We start from the raw sequence: 20,067 nt of genomic DNA, 5'->3' as shown, positions 1-20,067 counted from the left end.
GGTTGATTCTGAAGGGTTTGAGCTGAGTCTCATACTGGAGTACTGGTGTTTGATCCATTAATACTGCAGTTGTGTGCATTAGTTATAGAAATAAACTTGTTAAAGGAATGAACATTTACAAAAGATTCATTTCATTCATATTTGGTCAGTGGTCAGCACAAGGAAATATGGAAACCAGAGGTGGACTAACACCTATTGCCTTACTCTTCAAACTTAAGTTTGAATTACCTAAGTAAGCCCTATAGTACAGTCATCATTCAAGTACTTGTTTGAGATCTAGAAATAATCCTTAGCACACTGTTGTACTTTGGAAAGCATTAACACCTAATAAAAATCAACTAGCCTTCAAATACTATTGATACATAAACTACTCTATATTTTTAAATTATTTGAATAATAATACGCATCTGGTATGCAAACGTGAAAATACAGTACGCTATGTAGTGCAAGTAAATTTCTCCATGTTGTGTCTTCCAGTTGCCCAGCTTCTCTGTTGAGGTGTATTCATTGTTACTAATTTCTTGTGTATGCTTCCAGAAGTTTCTGTGTGCTCATAGAATATTTGTATTCTGTGTTTGTATACATTCTTAATACATATGCAAGGACACTGTACACACTTTTGCCATTTACTTATTTTCTCACAATATTCAGTTTTGGAGGTTGTTCAAGTAAATGCATATGTGAGAGGGAGAGAGATCCATTGTTTTTACATCTGTTGCTTGGTCATTATTAGTTATGTTATATGGATCTTTTTTGGCCGGTGATTAATGTATGTTCTCTCCCTCCCTCCCACCTCCCACCCACCACTTCTCCCCTTTATATGCTCTAAAGTATGTATTTGGGCATGTATGTGGATATATATAGAGGATAAAATTTCTACCAGTTCAATTGGTCACTGGGTATGTATATTTTTAAAGGGTTTTTTTTTTTTTTTTGATGTTCCCTATCCTAACTAAAGACAATGAGAATTTAACTTTATTCCCTGCAGTCCCCAACCAAATGCATAAAGTCAGTAAAGATCAGAAATTAATAAAAACTGATGGGACTGTTGCAGGTAATAGGTAGAAGTTTTAGAATAGAAATTATATGATTGAACTTGGAAGAGCTTTAAAGTCTAAAGCTGGCTAATAAGAATTCTGGGAATTAGAGGGGCGCCTGGGTGGCTCAGTGGATTAAAGCCTCTGCCTTCAGCTCAGGTCATGATCCCAGGGTCCCGGGATCGAGTCCCACATCTGGCTCTCTGCTCAGTGGGGAGCCTGCTTCCTCCTCTCTCTCTGCCTGCCTCTCTGCCTACTTGTGATGTCTGTCTGTCAAATAAATAAATAAATAAATCTTAAAAAAAAAATTCTGGGAATTAGAGACCTAAAGTCTTGTGCTTTAAATACTAGATTACATTAAGTGTTGCCTGTTTAATTAAAACTATTAATGTCTTTAAGAGAGTTATCAATAGATCAGATTTTTTAAAAAAGGTTTATTTAGAGGGAGAGTGAGAGAGTGGTGTGGGGTGCGGGGAAGTAAGGGCAGAAGGGGCGAGAGAATCTCGGGCAGATACCTTGCTGAACATGGAACCCAATATGGGGCTTAATCTCACAACCCTGGAATCATGACCCGAGCCCAAACCGAGAGTTGGATGAGCCACCCAGGTGCCCAGTATGTTAGATTTTTTAAAAAGACATGGTGAACATTAACAGTTTGCCTTGTGAGCGATATTATAGTGAATATAATAATGGCTTTTTTTGTGTGATAGAGAAGGGGAGGAGGGCATTAGACTTGAATTCAGAAATTTTTCACTTAAAAAAAATTTCTACGATTCTCCAGTGATGGGAATGGGCATAAAGTTGTGGTGCTCAAATACTTAATTTGGATTTCATTTCTTGAGTGTCAAAAATAGAAGAACCATAAACTTTTCTAGAAGAATTCCCATCTTTGGTGTTCATACTACAATAGCACTTTGAATTTTAGATCTTGTATTATTTTGAAGTACTAGAGGGAGGTAGATATGTCATTCATAAACCAAAAAGGATGGAGGCTCTACGCTGTATTTTAGATTAGCTCAGCTAGAATTAATAAAAAAAATGCAAAGACACTTGTATACATTCCCTAGGAACTGTGGATTTTATTCAGTGAATTATTATGTATGTTTGAAGACTTTATAGCAAGATGAAATGATTTTCTTAATTAAAAAATTATATCTTCATATAGTAACTTTAAACAGTTATGTATATTGTTTGCTCAAGGACTTGAATGAGCAGTTTGCTGTTCGCAGAACTGAAATCTTGGTCAGAAGTCATTTATTCCACCATTTGTCATAATCGTGAAGTGTTCTCTCTCCAAGGTATGACTGGAGGATAAACATTATTTTGTTTCACCACATATTGTAGTTATTAGACTTATTAAGAAATATTTATGGAGCACATCCTGTAGCAGTACCAGGACTATTCTGACTGACTCTTCTAATAAAACCGAGGGAATACAGCTGGGCTAGGGAAACAGATGTGTCCATTTTAGCTAGGATGGTCAGGGGAGGTGTCTCTGAGGAGATGCTTGAGCTGAATGATCCCTGAATAATCAGAAGGAAGGGACTTGCAGTGTTGGAGGTGTTGAAGGTGAACCCAGTTCAAACTGAGTTTATCATTTATAGCACGGAGTAGGAAAATGTCTCTTGTGGCAGGCCTTAAGTGAACAAGGCAAGGGTGTTGCTTAACCCTTTTTTCCCCCCTTAATTGCCACCCCCATGGCCCTCATGATATTTTTTGACTCCCTCATGAAATTTTAACTCAGCTGTTTATGAACTATAAATATATCTGTTATATCTATGCTTTTATACATTAAAAGAAATTTTTGCCTTTCCCTACTCCTACCTTCAACTAATTTTCTCCCACTTGGGGGCAGAACTGTCCCATTGAGAAGCAGGATGTACACCAGTGTATGCCCTAGTAAATAGTTGAGATATTTTTTTTTTTTTTTTTTAAGATTTTATTTATCAGAGAGAGAGGCAGAAGTGGAGAGAGAAGCAGGCTCCCTGCCAACCAAGGAGCTGGATTTGGGACTCAATCCCAGGACCCTGGAATCATGGCCTGAGCCCAAGGCAGCAGCTTAACCGACTGAGCCACCAAGAGATTTTTTTCTTGATGAGATACCATCATGAAGGCTTGTGCCAGGTAGTGACATGATCTAGTTTATGTATTAGAAAAGAATTTTAGCAGGCACCTGGGTGGCTCAGTGGGTTAAGCCTCTGCCTTTGGCTCAGGTCATGATTTCAGGGTCCTGCATCAGTCTCTGCTCAGCAGGGGGCCTGCTTCCCTCTCTCTCTCTCTTCTCTCTGCCTCTCTGCCTACTTGTGATCTCTCTCTGTCAAATAAACAAAAATCTTTTAAAAAAATTTTTAAAATAAAAGAAAAGTATTTTAGCTACTCATGGAGACTTGACTGAGAGAGAACCAGAATAAAAAGCAGGCAAGCCAATTAGACCAGTAAGGAGAGGTGAAAGGTTACCGTGGCTTGGTCTTTAAAGATTATTGATAATATAAACAGATAAGAGTAGAGAGAGCTAAAGAAGGGTGAGAATAAATGGATGTAGCATTAATGGTCATAAAGTATGTCTACATGTGATGTTGATGAAAGCTTGGGGACCAGTGTGCCCTCCAAGTTACAAACCCACTGAAATGAAAGAAGGAAATGACCCTTGGGAAATGAGAAACTTGTCTGGTTTTTAACGTTGTTATCATTTGAAATTTATTTTTCAGTAGAATATCACACATAATTTAGAATGGTCAGAACTCCGTATTTTTTTTTTTTTTAGAACTCCATATTTATTTTAACTTTGTTTTTTGCTTTTTTTGTTTTTTCTCAATAGGAATGTGCCCCCTATTTTGTGCCTTCCATTCCAGAATTTTTATGGGGAAGTCTCTTTAAAAGCCTGCTTATTCTTTTGTATTCTGCTACAGTAGTGGTGTTATTAGTATGTGAACATTTTCATTTAAAATTTCTTTTAGAATTAAATGATTCTCACATAACAGACAATTCTTGGGCCCTCTGACTTATGAGGGGTAGACCGTAAATTCTCTAAGGCAAAAGGACTCACACCGCAGGTGCTTACTGCAGTTTGTTGAATCAGGAGGCTGTTTTTCCAAGTTCATATTGGAAGTGATTAGCAGAACCCAAATGAGGTTTTATGTCACACAGTTTTGTCTCAAAATTGAGTGTAATGAATGCAAAATTACTGGAAATGTTTAACAAACTCTGGTGGTGACTGAAAATGGGAAATAGCATAAGTAGCATTAATGGTTTTAAAAAGGAACTGTAGGGGGGCCCCTGAGTGGCTCAGTCAGTTTAAGCATCTTCCTTCAGCGCAGATGGTGATCTCAGGGTCCTGGGATCGAGAGCCCTACATCTAGCTCCCTACTTGGTGGGGAGTCCGCTTTTCCCTCTGGCTCTCCCCATTGCTTGTGCTGGCTCTTTCTCTCTCAAATTAATTAATTAAAAAAATAAAAAGGATGGCAGAGAGTTCTGAGGTTCACACCATTTAGATCCTGCAGCTCCTTGCCACGGGAAGGCCTGAAGTCCTCTTGGGCTCTGATGAGACACAGTGCAGTGCATCTGGAGCTTTTGCTGATTGGGACTATGTTGCATTTACAAATGATGTGAAGGTGTAAAACATTTGAGGATTGAGATTTATGAATTTTTTTTAATGCTTTGTTTTTGTGTTTTCTATTGTTTCTACAACCTAATTTCTCAAATCTAGTGGTAATCAAACAGGAAATTTTGCACATTTTTAAAAATGTGACCAAAAATTTTTAAAAGATTTTATTTATCCATTTATTTAGAGAATGTGCATGGGTAGGTAGGGGCATGGGTAGAGGGAGAGGAAGAGAATCTCCAGCAGACTCTGCGCTGATCCTGACACAGAGCTCAATCCTAGGACTCTGACATCATGACCTGAGCTGAAACCAAGAGTCAGAGGCTCAACCCACTGAGCCCCACAGAGACCAAAATATTTAACTCTTCTGTTTTTAGACTTTTCAATCCCTTTTTTAGAACATATGTTGGCATTTTGTATCCAGGACAAAATATTTTCATCACTGATTTAGTTTAGCACCTGTTTTCTACCCTATATTTAAATAAATGTAAATAGATAAAACAGATAATAGTTCAGATTATACTCGCACGACGTTTAATTTCTCCCTGATATAACATTTCATATTATTTACTGCATTTGAACACATGCAGTGGATTCTTTTTAAAAAAATTTTTTTACTATATATATATATGTATTTTTTTTTAATTTCTTAAATTAACATATAATGTATTATTTGTTTCAGGGATATAGGTCTGTGATTTATCAGTCTTACACAACACCCAGCATGCACCACAACACATATTTCCCCAATGTCCATCACCTGGCCACCCCATCTCTCCCACCCCCTTCACTCCAGCAACCCTCAGTTTGTTTCCTAAGATTAAGAGTCTTATGGTTTGTCTCCCTCTCTGGTTTCATCCTGTTTCATTTTTTCTTCTCTTCCCCTATGATCCTCTGCCTTGTTTCTTAAATTCCACATATCAGTGAGATCATTTGATAATTATCTTTCTCTGATTCACTTATTTCGCTTTTCGTAATACCCTCTAGTTCCATCCATGTCATTGCAAATGGCAAGATTCCTTTTTTTTTTGATGGCTGAGTAATATTCCATTGTATATGTACACCACATCTTCTTTGTCCATTTACCTGTCAGTAGACATCTGGGCTCTTTCCATAGTTTGGCTGTTGTAGACATGTGGGGTACAGGTACCCCTTTGGATCACTACTTTTGTATCTTTGGGGTAAATACCCAGTAATGCAATTTCTGGGTTGTATGGTAGCTCTATTTTCAAGTTTCTGAGGAACCTCCCTACTGTGTTCTAGAGTGGCTGCACCAGCTTGCATTCCCACCAGCAGTGTAAGAAGTTCACCTTTCTCCATGCAGTGGATTCTGCAAGAAGTGTTTTTTTTAAGTTGATTCATTCATTCATCAAAGTAGGGTAACAGTAGTTGTTATTTTAATGTGCTTAAGTATATGGTGAAAAGTAAACTGCATTTCCACTGCTTTTTTCATTATGTATAAACACGATTGATACATTGGATACGTTGAACTTGGAAAAACAGCCTCCTCACTGATTCAACAAACTGCAGTAAGCACCTGTGGTGTGAGTTCTTTTGCCTTAGAGAATTCACAGTCTACCCCTTATAAGTCAGAGGGCCCCAAGAATTGTCTGTTAGGTAAGAATCATTTAATTCTAAAAACAGGCCTGGGACCTTGAAGTTGACTTAGTTATAACTTTTCTTAGAAGTCATTAGTTATGGATGATATAAGTCATTAATTTGTACTTCATTAGATTTCATATGAGTGTTTGACCTTTGGAGAAAAACAGACAGTATGTGCATGTGTGTATTTATATGTACATCATATATATCAGTAAACTTTTCCTGAAAAACCTGGTTGTCCTCAATAAAGCTGAAAAACCTAAATCTTTATTTTTTCTTTAGTATTTCCTAGATTTCAGTGTTATTTAATAGTATTTATAAATGATTCTTACCTATTTACTCAAACGAGACCTTATTTTATGTACTTATTTCTTAATTTTGAGTTGATCTTTCTCTGATTCTTGAATCCAAAAAAACTTAAAATCCTGGGGTGCCTGTCTGACTCTGGAATAGGTGATTCTTGAACTCAGGGTACGGAGTTTGAGCCCCACGGTGGGTGTAGAGCTGACTTAAATAATCTTGGGAAAAAATTAACCTTACAATCCTGCTTTTTAAAAATTTGGAATAGCCTGTCACTTAAATTTGTGAGTTTTGTTTGGTTTGACAGCCTCATTTTTCATAAACCACCTATCTGATACAGTACATCCTGTATCAGAGCAACCTCTGTATTATTTTGGTCACCACAGATTTGTTTTGCATTGTTTTTGAAAAATATAAATGGAATCATAGAATGTATACTCTTTGCCTCTCGCTTCTTTCATTCAACATAGTGTTTTTGAGATTCATCTGTGTTGTTGCATATCAGCAGTTGGTTCTCTCTTATTGCTGCATAGTGTACCACTAAATGAATATGCAACATTTTTTTTCCAGTATCCTATTGATGTATTCTTGGGGTCGATTCTAATTTAGGGTTATTATGATTAAGCTGCTATGAACATTCTTGTACAAGTCATTCACACATTTCATTTTCCTTGGGGAAAATATCTGGGAGTGGGATTGTTGTCTGTAGGGATAGGGGAGGGGATGTGTATGTTTCTCAGAAACTGCCAAACAATTTTCCAAAATGTGTGTCCTACTTTATACTCCCATGAGCAGTGTACCTGATTTCTGTTTTGCCTCTGCATCCTTCCTAGCACTCAGTATTGTCAAGTCATGTTTGTTTTAGCTGTTGCAGTGAGTATGTAGAGGTGTATCGTTATGGTTTTTAATACACATTTCCCTAGTAATTTTTCATACACTCTGTGGATATTCGAATAGCTTTTTATGTGAAGTATATTTGTGTTTCAAACCCTCCTTGCTAGTCCTTTGGAGAGCCCCAGTGGATGCCTGAGCTGTGGATAGTACCAAACCTTATAAATATGTTTTTTTCCTGCGTGTACATAAATACGATAAACTTTAATTTATAAATTAGGCACAGGAGGAGATTAGTAGCAATAACTAATTAATAGAACAATTATAACAGTATACAGTAATAAAAGTTATATGAGTGTGGTGACTCTGAAAATGTCTTACTGTTCTGTTACCTTTCTGGTGACGTGCCAATGTGATAAAATGTGATGAAGTGAGGTAAACAATGTAGGTATGGTAAAGTAGCATTAGGCTTTTATTGACCTTCTGACAAAACATCAGAAGAGGATCTCTTGCCTCTGGACGACCGCTGACTGGGTAACTGAAACTACAGAAGGTGAAACCATGGGTAAGGGGGGAACAACCATCACTAACTAGGTTGTGTGGTTTCATTGCTAGCCGTTGTAAAACTTACTTATCTGTGTATAACCTATTGATGTAAAAAAACATGGGTATCTTGATTAGAATTTTGGAAAACCAGATGTTGGGAATGCAGAATAGATTGTTCATGTTACGGACTTTTGCTTTTTGTAAAATATCAGCTAGAAAATAGAAATTATGTAATTGAGCATTTATTATGATGTCTGGCATGCTAATGTGGGTAGAAGATACATGGGTTTGATTGAAAAAATCGAAGCCCACTTTGCTGTATTTAACTGACAGTTTGTTTTAAAGATTTTATTTATTTGAGAGAGAGAGCACAAGTCGGGGAAGAGTAGAGGGAGAGAGACAAACAGACTCCACACTGAGCACAGAGCCCAATTCAGGGCTTGATTCCACAACCCTGATATCATAACCCGAGCTGAAATCAAGAGTCAGACACCCAACAGACTGATCCACCCAGGTGCCCCTTATTGCCTATTTTTAATCCAAAAGAGGTGAAGACTTAAAATGTTGAAATTTTTTTAATGTTTTTCTAACTTCCAACTAACTGTTCAGTTAACTGGAAATGTAATGTTACATTGTCTTCAGTTGAAAATGTATTACATCAAAAAGGATGAACTTGTAGTATTTCCATTGTTTTAGAGATCTGCTTTCATGGGTGTTTATGCATTTCCTTGGGAGATGATGACGTTTGAGTTTTTGGCCTAATTTCTTTGGATATATTATTCACTTAATCAGACACTATTTCCTTATACTCTTTGAAGATGTATTTTAATTTTTCAATTAGCAATAACCGCGCCTCGGATAAACCTCATTGGCTACGATACTGCCACTGCGCAAAGCTGAAGATGTATTTTAATTTTTTAAAGATTTATTTTAGAGCAAGAGAGCATGTGCTTTCACAAGCCTGGGGAAGGGCAGAGGCAGAGGGGGAGGGAGAGAATGCTCAAGGAGGCTTCCCACTGAGAGAGCAGCCTAGTGTAGGGCTCCATCCCAGGACCCTGAGATCATGACCTGAGCTGAAATCAAGAGCTGGATGCCTAACTGACTGAGTCACCCAGGCTTAAAGTCACCTTGCTTAAAGAGAATCTTTAGTTAACATTGAAATAAAATTACTTCACTTAGGAGTGTGTTACGTATTTTCACTGTTGTGAATTCCCTGTAATAATAGTGTTCAGTTTATTGATTTAGCAGTCGGTCTTTGTCTTTGTCATGAAAGCAAAGGATCGTATTAGATTGTGAGCTTTATTCTATATATGTTCTCTCTGATGGTAATGTTTGATAATATGGATATCCTCCCGCCTCCATACCTCAAACTGCAGAACATAAGCTCCTCAGAAGGCAACCCCGCTGCAGAGCATGCCAATAAAAGAACATGGCTCCTTTATGGTTTGATACCATCGGAATCTACTTCAGAAGAAATCATAACCTTTTACATTGATTTCTGGCAAAGCCTTTTCAACATGAGCCATTGCTAAACTCCTGTTTCATAGATATTTACAATTTATTTTAAACAAATTTTTGTAAATTACTGTAAAACTAATTTGAACACCTTTATAGAGTATTTTGAGCCTCCATGCTTGCTTAAGTATCTATATTTTATAAATTTCTTTCTTAGAATGTACTTCTATTGTAATTTATATATTATTATAATTTATTTACTTGTATTGTAATTTATATATTGTAATTTACTATATATTATGTAATATAAATTATATGTAATGTAAGGATTGTGTACTCAGTGGAAAAGGATACCTTCTCTAACTCAAAGAGGGGAGAATGTTAGGTGCATTGTTAGTAATTTCTAAGAATGGCCTTCCATATCTTCAATGTTTTGTTCTTTAAGAAAAGTCATTAGAAAATATTGTATGTTTCTGACGTAGGGTATGGTTAGAGTAGTCATTTTTTCACTTTTAACAATTCATGTGTTTTGGCATGGCATGGGAAGGTAAAATCAAACATGAACTTGTATTCATTTGACACAGATAGACAGAGGGATCACAAGTAGGCAGAGAGAGAGAAAGGAGGAAGCAGGTTCCCCGCTAAGCAGAGAGCCCGATGTGGGGCTTGATCCCAGGACCCCGGGAACATGACCTGAGGTTTTAACCCACTGAGCCACCCAGGCACCCCAAAATGGACCAATTTCATCCAAAGTGGTATCATAGTCTTGTTACAGTTGTGCTTTAAGATTTCAATTAAGAATTTTTTTTAATGTAATTATTGGCTGGTGTTCCCCACCCCCAGTATTTAGCAGTATCACTTTATAAAGACAGCTGTTCTTCAGCATCAGAAAATAAATGTATCAGCTGTCTTTGTGTATCAACTTTCTAGGACTTTACAGACTTTAAGTCCAAATTAGGAGTACCATGAAATGGATGTTCATGTGCAGTGGCTCACTGTAATTGTTAGTGGTTATGACAGACCAGTGTACCATAAGCCTCGTCACTTCTTTGTAAGACCGCTTTAAACAGAATGCTAGTGATTTTGAGTATTCATATATTAAGCCACCCTTTTAAAGACTAAATATTGGCAACTAAACTTGGATAATTCTAGAGATTACATTCCTAGGTTTCAATATAGGTAATGAATGCTTCGTAAATTGTGGGTTCACATTTTTGAAAAGTTGAGAAGATAGTATTTGGAATAGTTCAGTTGTACAGTTTGGTTTATGCGTTCCATTCTTGTCTGCGATAACTTTACTAAAGATGGTAAAATTACAGAAGTATAAATATGCACTAAACCAACTTACAAATGCCCTAATGACTTTACTGACAGATACCTAACAAGGATCCTGCGTAGTAGAATGCTGCTTGTGGGTGGAAATATAGAAAAGATAAATTTTTTGGTGGTTTTTGGCATGCCTTATTTGAAAAAATATTAAAGTTTTATAACTGGGACCATGGGTCCCGTTGGATTATTTGGAATCCCTTTAAATTACATGTAGGAGTTTGTGTTCATATTTTTTTACGTACAGATTTGGGGGAGGGGACTGTTCATACTCCATCCAATTTTCAGGTGTATTTGAGATCCAAATGGGTTTTGGAAGCAATATAATTTAGGGTAGTTGTTTCTAGTCTTTGGGGGTCAAGTAAATCTTTTTCTGATGGAATACAGGAAATGTATTTATGTGCCCTGCCCTGGTACAAGCAAGAACAATAAAATGTTCCAGATTAGAGTAGGGATCAGGATCCTGTGTAGAATTTTGGATTATAAGATTTCAAGCAGTGGTGTGCTGAGGGATCAACAATGCAGAAAAGACGACCTGCCTATAGAAATAAGAACTAAAGATTTAGCAAAATAGGCTCTTAATATTTTAAAATTATTAGCAGACTTGGGAGACTAAACTTTTAGGATTTAGTGGTGTTTAAGCCAAAACACAAAATTGAACTGAATTTTAAGTCTGTTGATATTCTCCAAGAAAATGAATGCAAAGGAAAATCTTTCCTGAATGAAAAAATTACTATTAAGAACTTTAATACTTCTGCCATTTTATTGGTTGTGGACACTGGCTAAATTTGACTTTTTTGTATTCCTAGGAGGGTGAAAGAAAACATGGATGACGCTTCCTGAATTTTGGCTTCTAGGATGAATCAAGTTCAGAGACTAGGAACTGCTGGTGTTGTCAGTATTTCCTCTCAGGTTAGTCAGTGTCTGTTAAAACATTGTTCCTTCCTTCTGTTTCCTTAACCATACATACTTCCTGATACTGGCACTGCTGATTTCATGAATATATGTAGTAATGGTCCCCATGCTTTGAATTAGTGGAATGTTAGTGAATAGTTTATAGTGGAAGCTGAAACCTCTGCTTCTCTGCCTGTATTAAGGGATTCCCAGGGTCACTGCCCTTCTCTCTGAGCCAAGTTGGAGGCTATTTTTAGCTCCAGGTTGCCCTCATCTTTCCTTGGTTAGTATTTGTCCTCAGATAAAAATGAATTGAGAGTAAAAATGACTTATCAAACAGGTCTTTACTAAGAAAAGAAATTTCCTCTTGGTTTTTAGTAATCCCAAGTCTAAAAGCCTTTAGTTCCTTGGTAAGTGTATAATCTTAAAAATGGTTTAATATCATAAATTCAGATAGATACTAGGGATACTAGTTCCGTATCTTCCTCACTGCTTTCTGCCTTTTGTAAAGGTAACAGTTTTCCTATTATCTTGTTAAGTTAGATAGAAACTTTTATAGGAACATTTACATTGTGACCTTCATGACAGAATTTCCAGTGATGGTGTACGGTCATCCTTATAGATCCACAAGGTATTATTTTAAGGGTATTTCTTTCCTACTTGTAATGATTTACCATCTCTTCTGTTCTTGCTTCTACAAGTGTGGTCCCAGGAACCAGGAGAGTCAGCCTTTTGGGTTTTTGGCAGTGCACAGTCTCGGAACACAGCTGACCAAATGAATCTGAACGCTCATTTTAACACAATCCCAGGGGATTTGAATGATGCGCATTATGTTGAGAATTACTGATAAGAGAAATTTCACCCTTTTAAGGTATCTTATGCCAGTGCATCATATAAAAATGTGAAAACTCTGTTTTGTGTTCTATTATCCAGCTCTAGAAAATTAACTGTGGGTAATAATTCTCAAAGCTGGTTCCTAGACCATCTAGGAGCTTAAGAATGCACATTCTCAGGTCCAGCTACTGAACAGAAACTTGGGGTTGGGATCCAGCAATGCAGTATTTTATATTTAAAAGACCTCCAGGTAGGGGTGCCAGGCTCGCCCAGTCAGTAGAGCATGTGACTCTTGGTTTCTGGGTCAGGAGTTCAAACCCCACATTGGGTTATAGAGATTACTTTAAAAAATAAGGCAGGGTGGGGATGCCTGGGTGGCTCAGTTGGTTAAGCGGCTGCCTTCGGCTCAGCTCATGATCCCAGGGTCCTGGGATTGAGTCCCACATCAGGTTCCTTGCTTGGCGGGGAGCCTGCTTCTCCCTCTGCTTCTGCCTGCTTCTCTGTCTGCCTGTGCTCGCTCGCTCGCTCTCCTTCTGTCTCTGACAAATAAATAAATAAAATTTAAAAAAAAAAAAAGGGCAGTGTGGTGCCTGGTGAGTGGCTCAGTCAGTTGAGTGTCCAAATCTTGATCTCAGCTCAGGTCTTGACCTCATGCTCATTGAGTTGGAGCCCTGCATTTTTCATCTTGAAAAAGATGAAAAAATAAAAGCTGTCCACATAAACTGTTTTCTGTTGGAGAGCCACCAACCTAGGGAATTATTAACTAAAAAATTAGATTGCCTTTTGAAATTAGAAAATTACTTTGTAAATCTTCTGTAGACCTTTTGTTGAATTTTCATATTGCTTTATTTGTAAGTCCTTTATTAAGTAAAATTTGAAAAAATAATCTCAAAGTATGTGGGTAAGGGGAAACAAATTTAATGTGCATAGGCTAACTGCACCACAGATCAAAGCTGTGGCATTTATTATGTGGTTATCAGAGAGAGATCTTATAAGCTTGTCAAGTGGATCAGTCATTGGAACTTTAGGATTTGGAAGTTAATTTTGGTAAGAGATGAATAGTATTTATTTAAAATAATTGCTTTTCATTACAGATTTTCTAGTCAATGGAAAAGAAAGTCATTTCAGGAAGATACTTTTATTAAGTTTATAGATGTTAATAAAGTACATAAGTCTTATTAAAAATAGGGTATCCTTGGGTTATCCTTTGATGAAACAGTGGTTCTCATATTTTCAAGGGGCAGCAGAACCCCCTGACTCCCTTTGTTAGATCAAAGACTGCAGATCCATCGTGTTTGATTTAGAGGGTCTGAGAGGTCTCATTTCTAACAGCTGGTGTTGCTCTGCTGTGAGGACTGCATTTTCAGAACCACTGCTGGTTGTTTTTTTTTTTTTTCCTCAACATTAATGTATTTAACTTTCCAGGCACTTAATCTCTATATGAGCTCACAACAAAATACTAATTACAGAGGTGGATTGCTGAAGAAAATTTTATAAATCCAGCATATTAATTCAGTTCTTGAGTATTTTTTAGGTCTGTTGCTCAGTGACTCTAGCCTGGCAAATTATTTCCTTTGTAACTGAAACTTCTGTGTTTACAATAGAAGATACACAGTAGATACTAATTTCTGTTTGCTAACGATTTTAATCTTTTTTTTCAGGTCATTTTGTGGGCGAAGTGCTTTTAAAGACATAGGAGAAACAAGCCAGAAAACAAACTCATTTCATTTGTGAATTTATTACTCCATATAAACAACTTAAGAATGTATGAGTAAACAACTTATGGATGTATGAGTAATCCTAAAATTTGACATTATGCCTCATGGAGTTTTCTTTGGTTAAAATAATCTGGAATAATGCAGACTTCCATTTTCATTCAGGTGTTTTGTTGTTGTTGTTTTTTATTAAGATGTATACCTACCCCTTCATGTGGTCTTGCCATGGAATGTAGTATGGTGTAGTAACCCACAAATACAGAGTAACCAACATACTTCCAATTCCCTATAAATGGGAACCATCAGAGGGATTATTTTTTACCACCCCATGTGGCCTGCAATTTTGGGTTAGTCCCCACGATAAGGAGCTCATCATAGAATTTGGCATTGTTGTGAGAAAGGTCATGTTTTACTAAAGCTATATATTATATTTTTTAGCCCAAAGAAAGCAAAGAATGGCAGATATGAGCAAGGCAGAGTGTGTTGTACAGTAATGGAAAATTACTTCCAAGTTAAACTGATGCCCAGTATTAGGGTTAGGATTCCAGCTGGGGTCCTTGGGAGCTCTGGGTGTTGGCAGAGGACTATTTCCCGATTTTAATTTGGTCCTTATTTGATTGTTTACTCATTGTAATTACAATTTTCTGTCTTACTAGTAACGCTCTTCTGTACTTGGAGGAAGATGTAAGGCTTAGAAATCCCAGATCTGGTCTGAAAGGAGTATTATCTGCAAGTCAGCACTGGATGGGAGGAAAGCAGTGTGGGTTCTAATCAGTGGTTCGCTGCATTTACTTACCAACCAACTTGGTTGGTAACCAACTTTACGTACTTACCAACTTTACTTACTTACTTACCAACACTTGGACCAATAAAGCTTTAAAAACTTAAAAACAGTTTTAAGGGCTTACATAGTTTTAGGCTATGAAAATTAACTGCATAAAATATTAAGATTTTCCAAATTCTCCAAATTCTTACTTCATAAATCACTTTTTGATAGTGCTGATGTGTATATCCTCCATTGCCTTTGTCTTTGCTTATCATCCTCCTTGCTTTAAAGACATCAGACTTGCATGGTAAATGCTTTATCAGGTCCCTTCACCATTAATATTCTGGATGCTAAGCCTTTTTCCACCACTAGTATTTTCTTACTTTGAAAGCTACCAGTGTAACACTGAGTCAATTCTAAAAACACCTCAGCTTCAAACTGCAACCTCCTGACATTTCACTAAGACAGGAATGACTTGGAAAGATGATACATGCAAATGACCTCTTCTCAGAGCTAAACCAAACTCCCTAACTGAAGCTGTTCAACATTTGAGTAGTTTGGATACTGGATGCTGCTCTTTGGTACTATTGTGATAAAAAAGCATGTATGGGGCGCCTGGGTGGCTCAGAGGATTAAGCCTGTGTCTTCAGCTCAGGTCATCATCTCAGGGTCCTGGGATTGAGCCCCGCATCGGGCTCTCTGCTCAGCAGGGAACCTGCTCCCCCCCCCCCCCCCCCCGCCTGGCTCTCTGCCTACTTGTGATCTCTGTCAAATAAATAAAATCTTTAAAAAAACAAACAAACAAACAAACATGTATAATGTGCTTTCTACTACAACCATACTCATTAGAGTGGACCAGACCTGAATGACAGAACTTAAATTAATTGAATAACCCAGTTATGTTGTCCTTACTGCCATATGCACTGGAGAGGATTGATTTTTTTTTTTTTTTTTTTAATTTGCGAATGAGCGAGCGAGCAGTGGGTGGGGAGGGTTAGAGGGAGAGGGACAAGAAGACTACCCACCCTGAGCAGGGAGTCCTGCGTGGGGCTCAAACCCAGGACCTTGAGATCACAACCTGAGCCAAAGGCAGATGCTTAACGAACTGAACCATCCAGGTGCTCCTGATTTATTTTTTTTAAGTTAATATAAAACTGAAATAAAAATGTGTACTATTTGGTTTTCTCTGAGTCTGGCTGAACAATCATGCATCCTAGTTTTGAGGATCTGCTTAATAAGATTGCCCATGGCCTAATATAAAGCTCAGTTACATATTCTGTATCATATATGGTTTCTAAGAAGACTGCTTTGGTTTTGACCTGTAGTACTAAGCAAATCTGTAAATCATCTGGTAAGGTGCTGCTTGAGAAATGGCTTGTTTTCTAGAGAAACCATGGCTCACACTTTGTACAAATTTTATTTAAATGTCAAAGTAACAGCATTATCAGTATCTGATGGAATTAGCTGCCTAGTCAGAGAACCAGCAAGAAACCACTCAAGTGCGAGTCTCTAAACAATTCAAGTCTTCTCCATCCTTAAGAAACCAGACCGTTCAGAGTGGACAGGTACGGTTTTCATTTGGCTATAGAGAAGGTATAGTTTAGAACAAAAGGTATTAAATTCTGTGGCTCTATTTTCTATTCCTAGTAGATATAACTGTTTACATAACTTACTGCCACATCTGGCATAAATAAAACTGGTAGAAGTTGAGATGGACAACTCAAAGGTTGTGTTACCTCAAATAACTCACACTTTTGTCTTCCTTCTCTGACCCTGCTTCTGTCAAAATAACTTGCTGAGTTATTTCCTTCATGTTAACACGTTTTTGATTTTTGAAGATTTTATTTATTTAATAAAATTAAAGATTTTTATTTATTTGACAGATCGTGAGAGAAGGGAACAGAAGCAGGCTTCCTTCCCACAGAGCAGAGCAGGGAGCCTGATGTGGGCTCAGTCATGACCTGAGCCCAAGGCAGATGCTTAATAACTGAGCCACCCAGGTGCCCCTGTTGTTTTTTTTTAAGATTTTATTTATTTGGCAGAGAGATCACAAGTAGGCAGAGAGAGGGATAGGGGAAGAAGCGGCTCCCCGTGGAGCAAAGAGCCTGATGCGGGGCTCGATCCCAGGACCCTAGCTAGGATCATGACCTGAGCTGAAGGCAGAGGCTTTAACCCACTGAGCCACCCAGGTGCCCCGGTTTTTTTGTTTTTTAATCCTTGCTGACTTCCCAGCTTTCATACTTCTGAACCTAAACTTCTAAGGAAATTATTCATCAGATTTCCCACTTGATTTCTAGCCTGGCCTACCCTCTTGGATTAACTTGCCTCTTGTAAAGAGTAAGATAATACTATCTTAAGCAGGATTTTGAGACAAATTTTCTTTAAAAATGCATTTCTCCCTGACTGTTCGTGACCCACACCACTAACTCAAATCTCACAACTTTTTTCCTAGAAAGCTGTGAAGTCAGATACAGTGCTAGTCATACATGACTCAATGTAGATGAAAAAAATTCCAATCCCAGCTGTCATTTAGCTAAAAAATTACACATTAGTATCCCCCTGGTTTTGAAGTCCTGAGACTTGATATACAAAGAAAATAGACCAACATTTGGTGTTTTATTGAGAACATTGTAGGAAAAGGCAGTACGTAAAGTAAAAAATGGCTCTCTGAAATGTCTATACAATGTATGTGGTCTACTGTATGACATTCTGAAAATTTTTCATTAAAATTATAAAACCAATCATGAACTAAATAATTTTATAATCTCCAAGTCCAGACTTTTTAGTTAGCCAAATACTTCTTAAGCGACTATGAAAGATCTGTGGGGAATCTCTAGAAGCAGTAACTCTTCACATGAGGCACAGTATGGCAAATAAGCCTTGGCTGGCCTTCCCAGTGTTCATAATAAGGGCACAGGATCTGGCTTTTGAAAATTACTTGACAAATGAAAGAACAAGGATAAAAACCCACAAGTTCTATGTTCTTTAGGCCCCACAGTGTCCTGGCTTATTATATATATTTTTTCTTTCTTTTTTTTTTCCCCTGTATCTTAGATTCTGATTTATTATCTTTTCAAAGAATAAAGGGTAACTGCAAATACACAAAGTTGTCACCTCCAATTCAGGATCTGTGGAAACTGCTTATTACAAAAAACTCAGACCTCTTCCCTCAAATCTGCCTACCAAGTTAGAAAGTCATCCTTTAAGGGCAGCAAATTGATACCTTATTTAGTGCTTCAGTGACTTGAATATCACATCCACACTTAATTGTTTTTAATGCAGAAATTCACCAGGGCTAGTAGAAAATTTCAAGTTAGAAAAAAAGACTTAATTTTCTTAAATAATCCTCCCATGTACCTTTCCACATTGTGGAAAAACTGAACTATGCAGTCTGGAGACATCAAAATTTCAGAACACTGGCACAAATACTTACATCTATATTTTATAATATATTAGAACCACCATGTCCTGTGTTAGAGCCTGTAACAGATAACAGGCCTGAAACTGCAAGAGGTTTACAGATGAAACTTCAATTCTAGAGGTGTTAGCTGTGCCAGAGTTCCAAAATAGGCCTGGAAATAACTCCATCCCAACTCTCCGTTCCGTCACTGCAGCTGTACTCTGTATGCACCTATTAGCAGTTTAACCTTTTGAAAGAAAACAGGCATAATTATCAGTACAGATACCTCTGTCAAGTTCCTCTTTCTTCAAAGAGGGAAAACACACAACCAAGATCTGTCTTGTTTGGCAATGTTCTCAAATTGGTTATCAATTCAGAGTGTTAGGTTACCACTTTTAATAAAAAATCCAAGTGCTTATAACTGGATTTTTAGATTATTATAATAAATAACTGTACTATTTGTTACATAGACTTTTGGTCCACCTTCAGTGTTCAGTGAACAGCCTAAAGACATACATAAAATGTTATACATTAAATAACAAAGGCAAGAACTACAACTTTGCTCAATACTGGAGAGATGCATCCTTATCATCAGTCCCTTTATTTTTCTTTTTGTTTTTAAGATTTTATTTATTTGGCAGAGAGGCAGGCAGGGAAAGGAGGAAGCAGGCTCCCCGCTGAGCAGAGAGCCCGATGTGGCACTTGATCCCAGGACCCTGAGATCATGACCTGAGCCAAAGGCAGAGGCTTAACCCACTGAGCCACCCAGGCGGCCCATCAGTCCCTTTCTTGACACACAATTTATGTCTAACTCATCTGCAGATTCTAGTGCACTGCTATCCCAGAAAGCACTGGTCTCCAGGACAGGCACACCAGGAACACGGCATTCTTGGAATTTTTTTCTGCAGATAAAGTAATCTGAGGTAGCAATATGAGTAGCTGCACTTAAATGTAAGGAAAGGGTTTTCACCTTGGCAGAAGGCGCTTCCGTCAATCTTATGAAGAGTTTATTGAGGCCTGCAGCAGGGCTGAACGAGTAAACAAAATGACTGTCCTAAGGAAAGAGACCAACCAGTCAGTGTTCTCTCAGACTAATACATCAAAGAACATCATTGTATCTTAAAACATTCAGAATCCAAAGACGTAAAAGAGAACACAAATTTTATACTTTAGATCGATTTGCTGATTACTTTTCTCTTGATTTATTAAAAAGATACAAATGAGAAAAAAGCTTGTAAGATTTATCTGCAAGAACAGCAACCAGATAAATCTTTAGGATTGGATTAGCTTGTATAATGTGTATAGATAGCCATATACAGCATGAGTGTTAAAAACCTTCATAAACAGTTGATTTTGCTTAAGTCAGCCTAAGGAAAGAATTCTAAGTATAGAAAAGGAAACATACACACAGGTTCTTTAAGACCATTTTTTGTTAAAATTATATAGCTGCTAATATTTTATTATAAACCCAAATTAAAGTATAATGGTTACGTAAGCTTGTAAGATTTATCTGCAAGAACAGCAACCAGATAAATCTTTAGGATTGGATTAGCTTGTATAATGTGTATAGATAGCCATATACAGCATGAGTGTTAAAAACCTTCATAAACAGTTGATTTTGCTTAAGTCAGCCTAAGGAAAGAATTCTAAGTATAGAAAAGGAAACATACACACAGGTTCTTTAAGACCATTTTTTGTTAAAATTATATAGCTGCTAATATTTTATTATAAACCCAAATTAAAGTATAATGGTTACGTAA

At 37.3% G+C, this 20,067-nt stretch overlaps 1 protein-coding gene and 1 pseudogene across 1 annotated transcript in view; both read right to left on the bottom strand.

Moving 5' to 3' along the window:
• Nucleotides 1–8,692: 8,692 nt before the first annotated feature.
• LOC132003082 (U4 spliceosomal RNA) lies at nucleotides 8,693–8,815 on the bottom strand (annotated as a pseudogene).
• An 8,689-nt stretch (nucleotides 8,816–17,504) lies between these two features.
• The window catches only part of MPHOSPH8 (M-phase phosphoprotein 8), a 57,879-nt gene continuing 55,316 nt past the window's right edge, over nucleotides 17,505–20,067 (bottom strand). The window contains exons 13-14 of the mRNA XM_059377709.1: nucleotides 19,278–19,361; nucleotides 17,505–18,554 (exon numbers count right to left, since the gene is read on the bottom strand). Of these exons, the coding sequence (XP_059233692.1) occupies nucleotides 18,513–18,554; nucleotides 19,278–19,361 (126 nt within the window). The 3' untranslated portion in view covers nucleotides 17,505–18,512. The remainder of the gene's footprint in view (nucleotides 18,555–19,277; nucleotides 19,362–20,067) is intronic.

Source organism: Mustela nigripes, chromosome 15 (genome assembly GCF_022355385.1).
Source record: "Mustela nigripes isolate SB6536 chromosome 15, MUSNIG.SB6536, whole genome shotgun sequence".
In the NCBI taxonomy this organism is placed as follows: domain Eukaryota; kingdom Metazoa; phylum Chordata; class Mammalia; order Carnivora; family Mustelidae; genus Mustela; species Mustela nigripes.
Note: the sequence above shows the minus strand (reverse complement) of the source record. Positions and strands in the feature narration are given on the sequence as shown.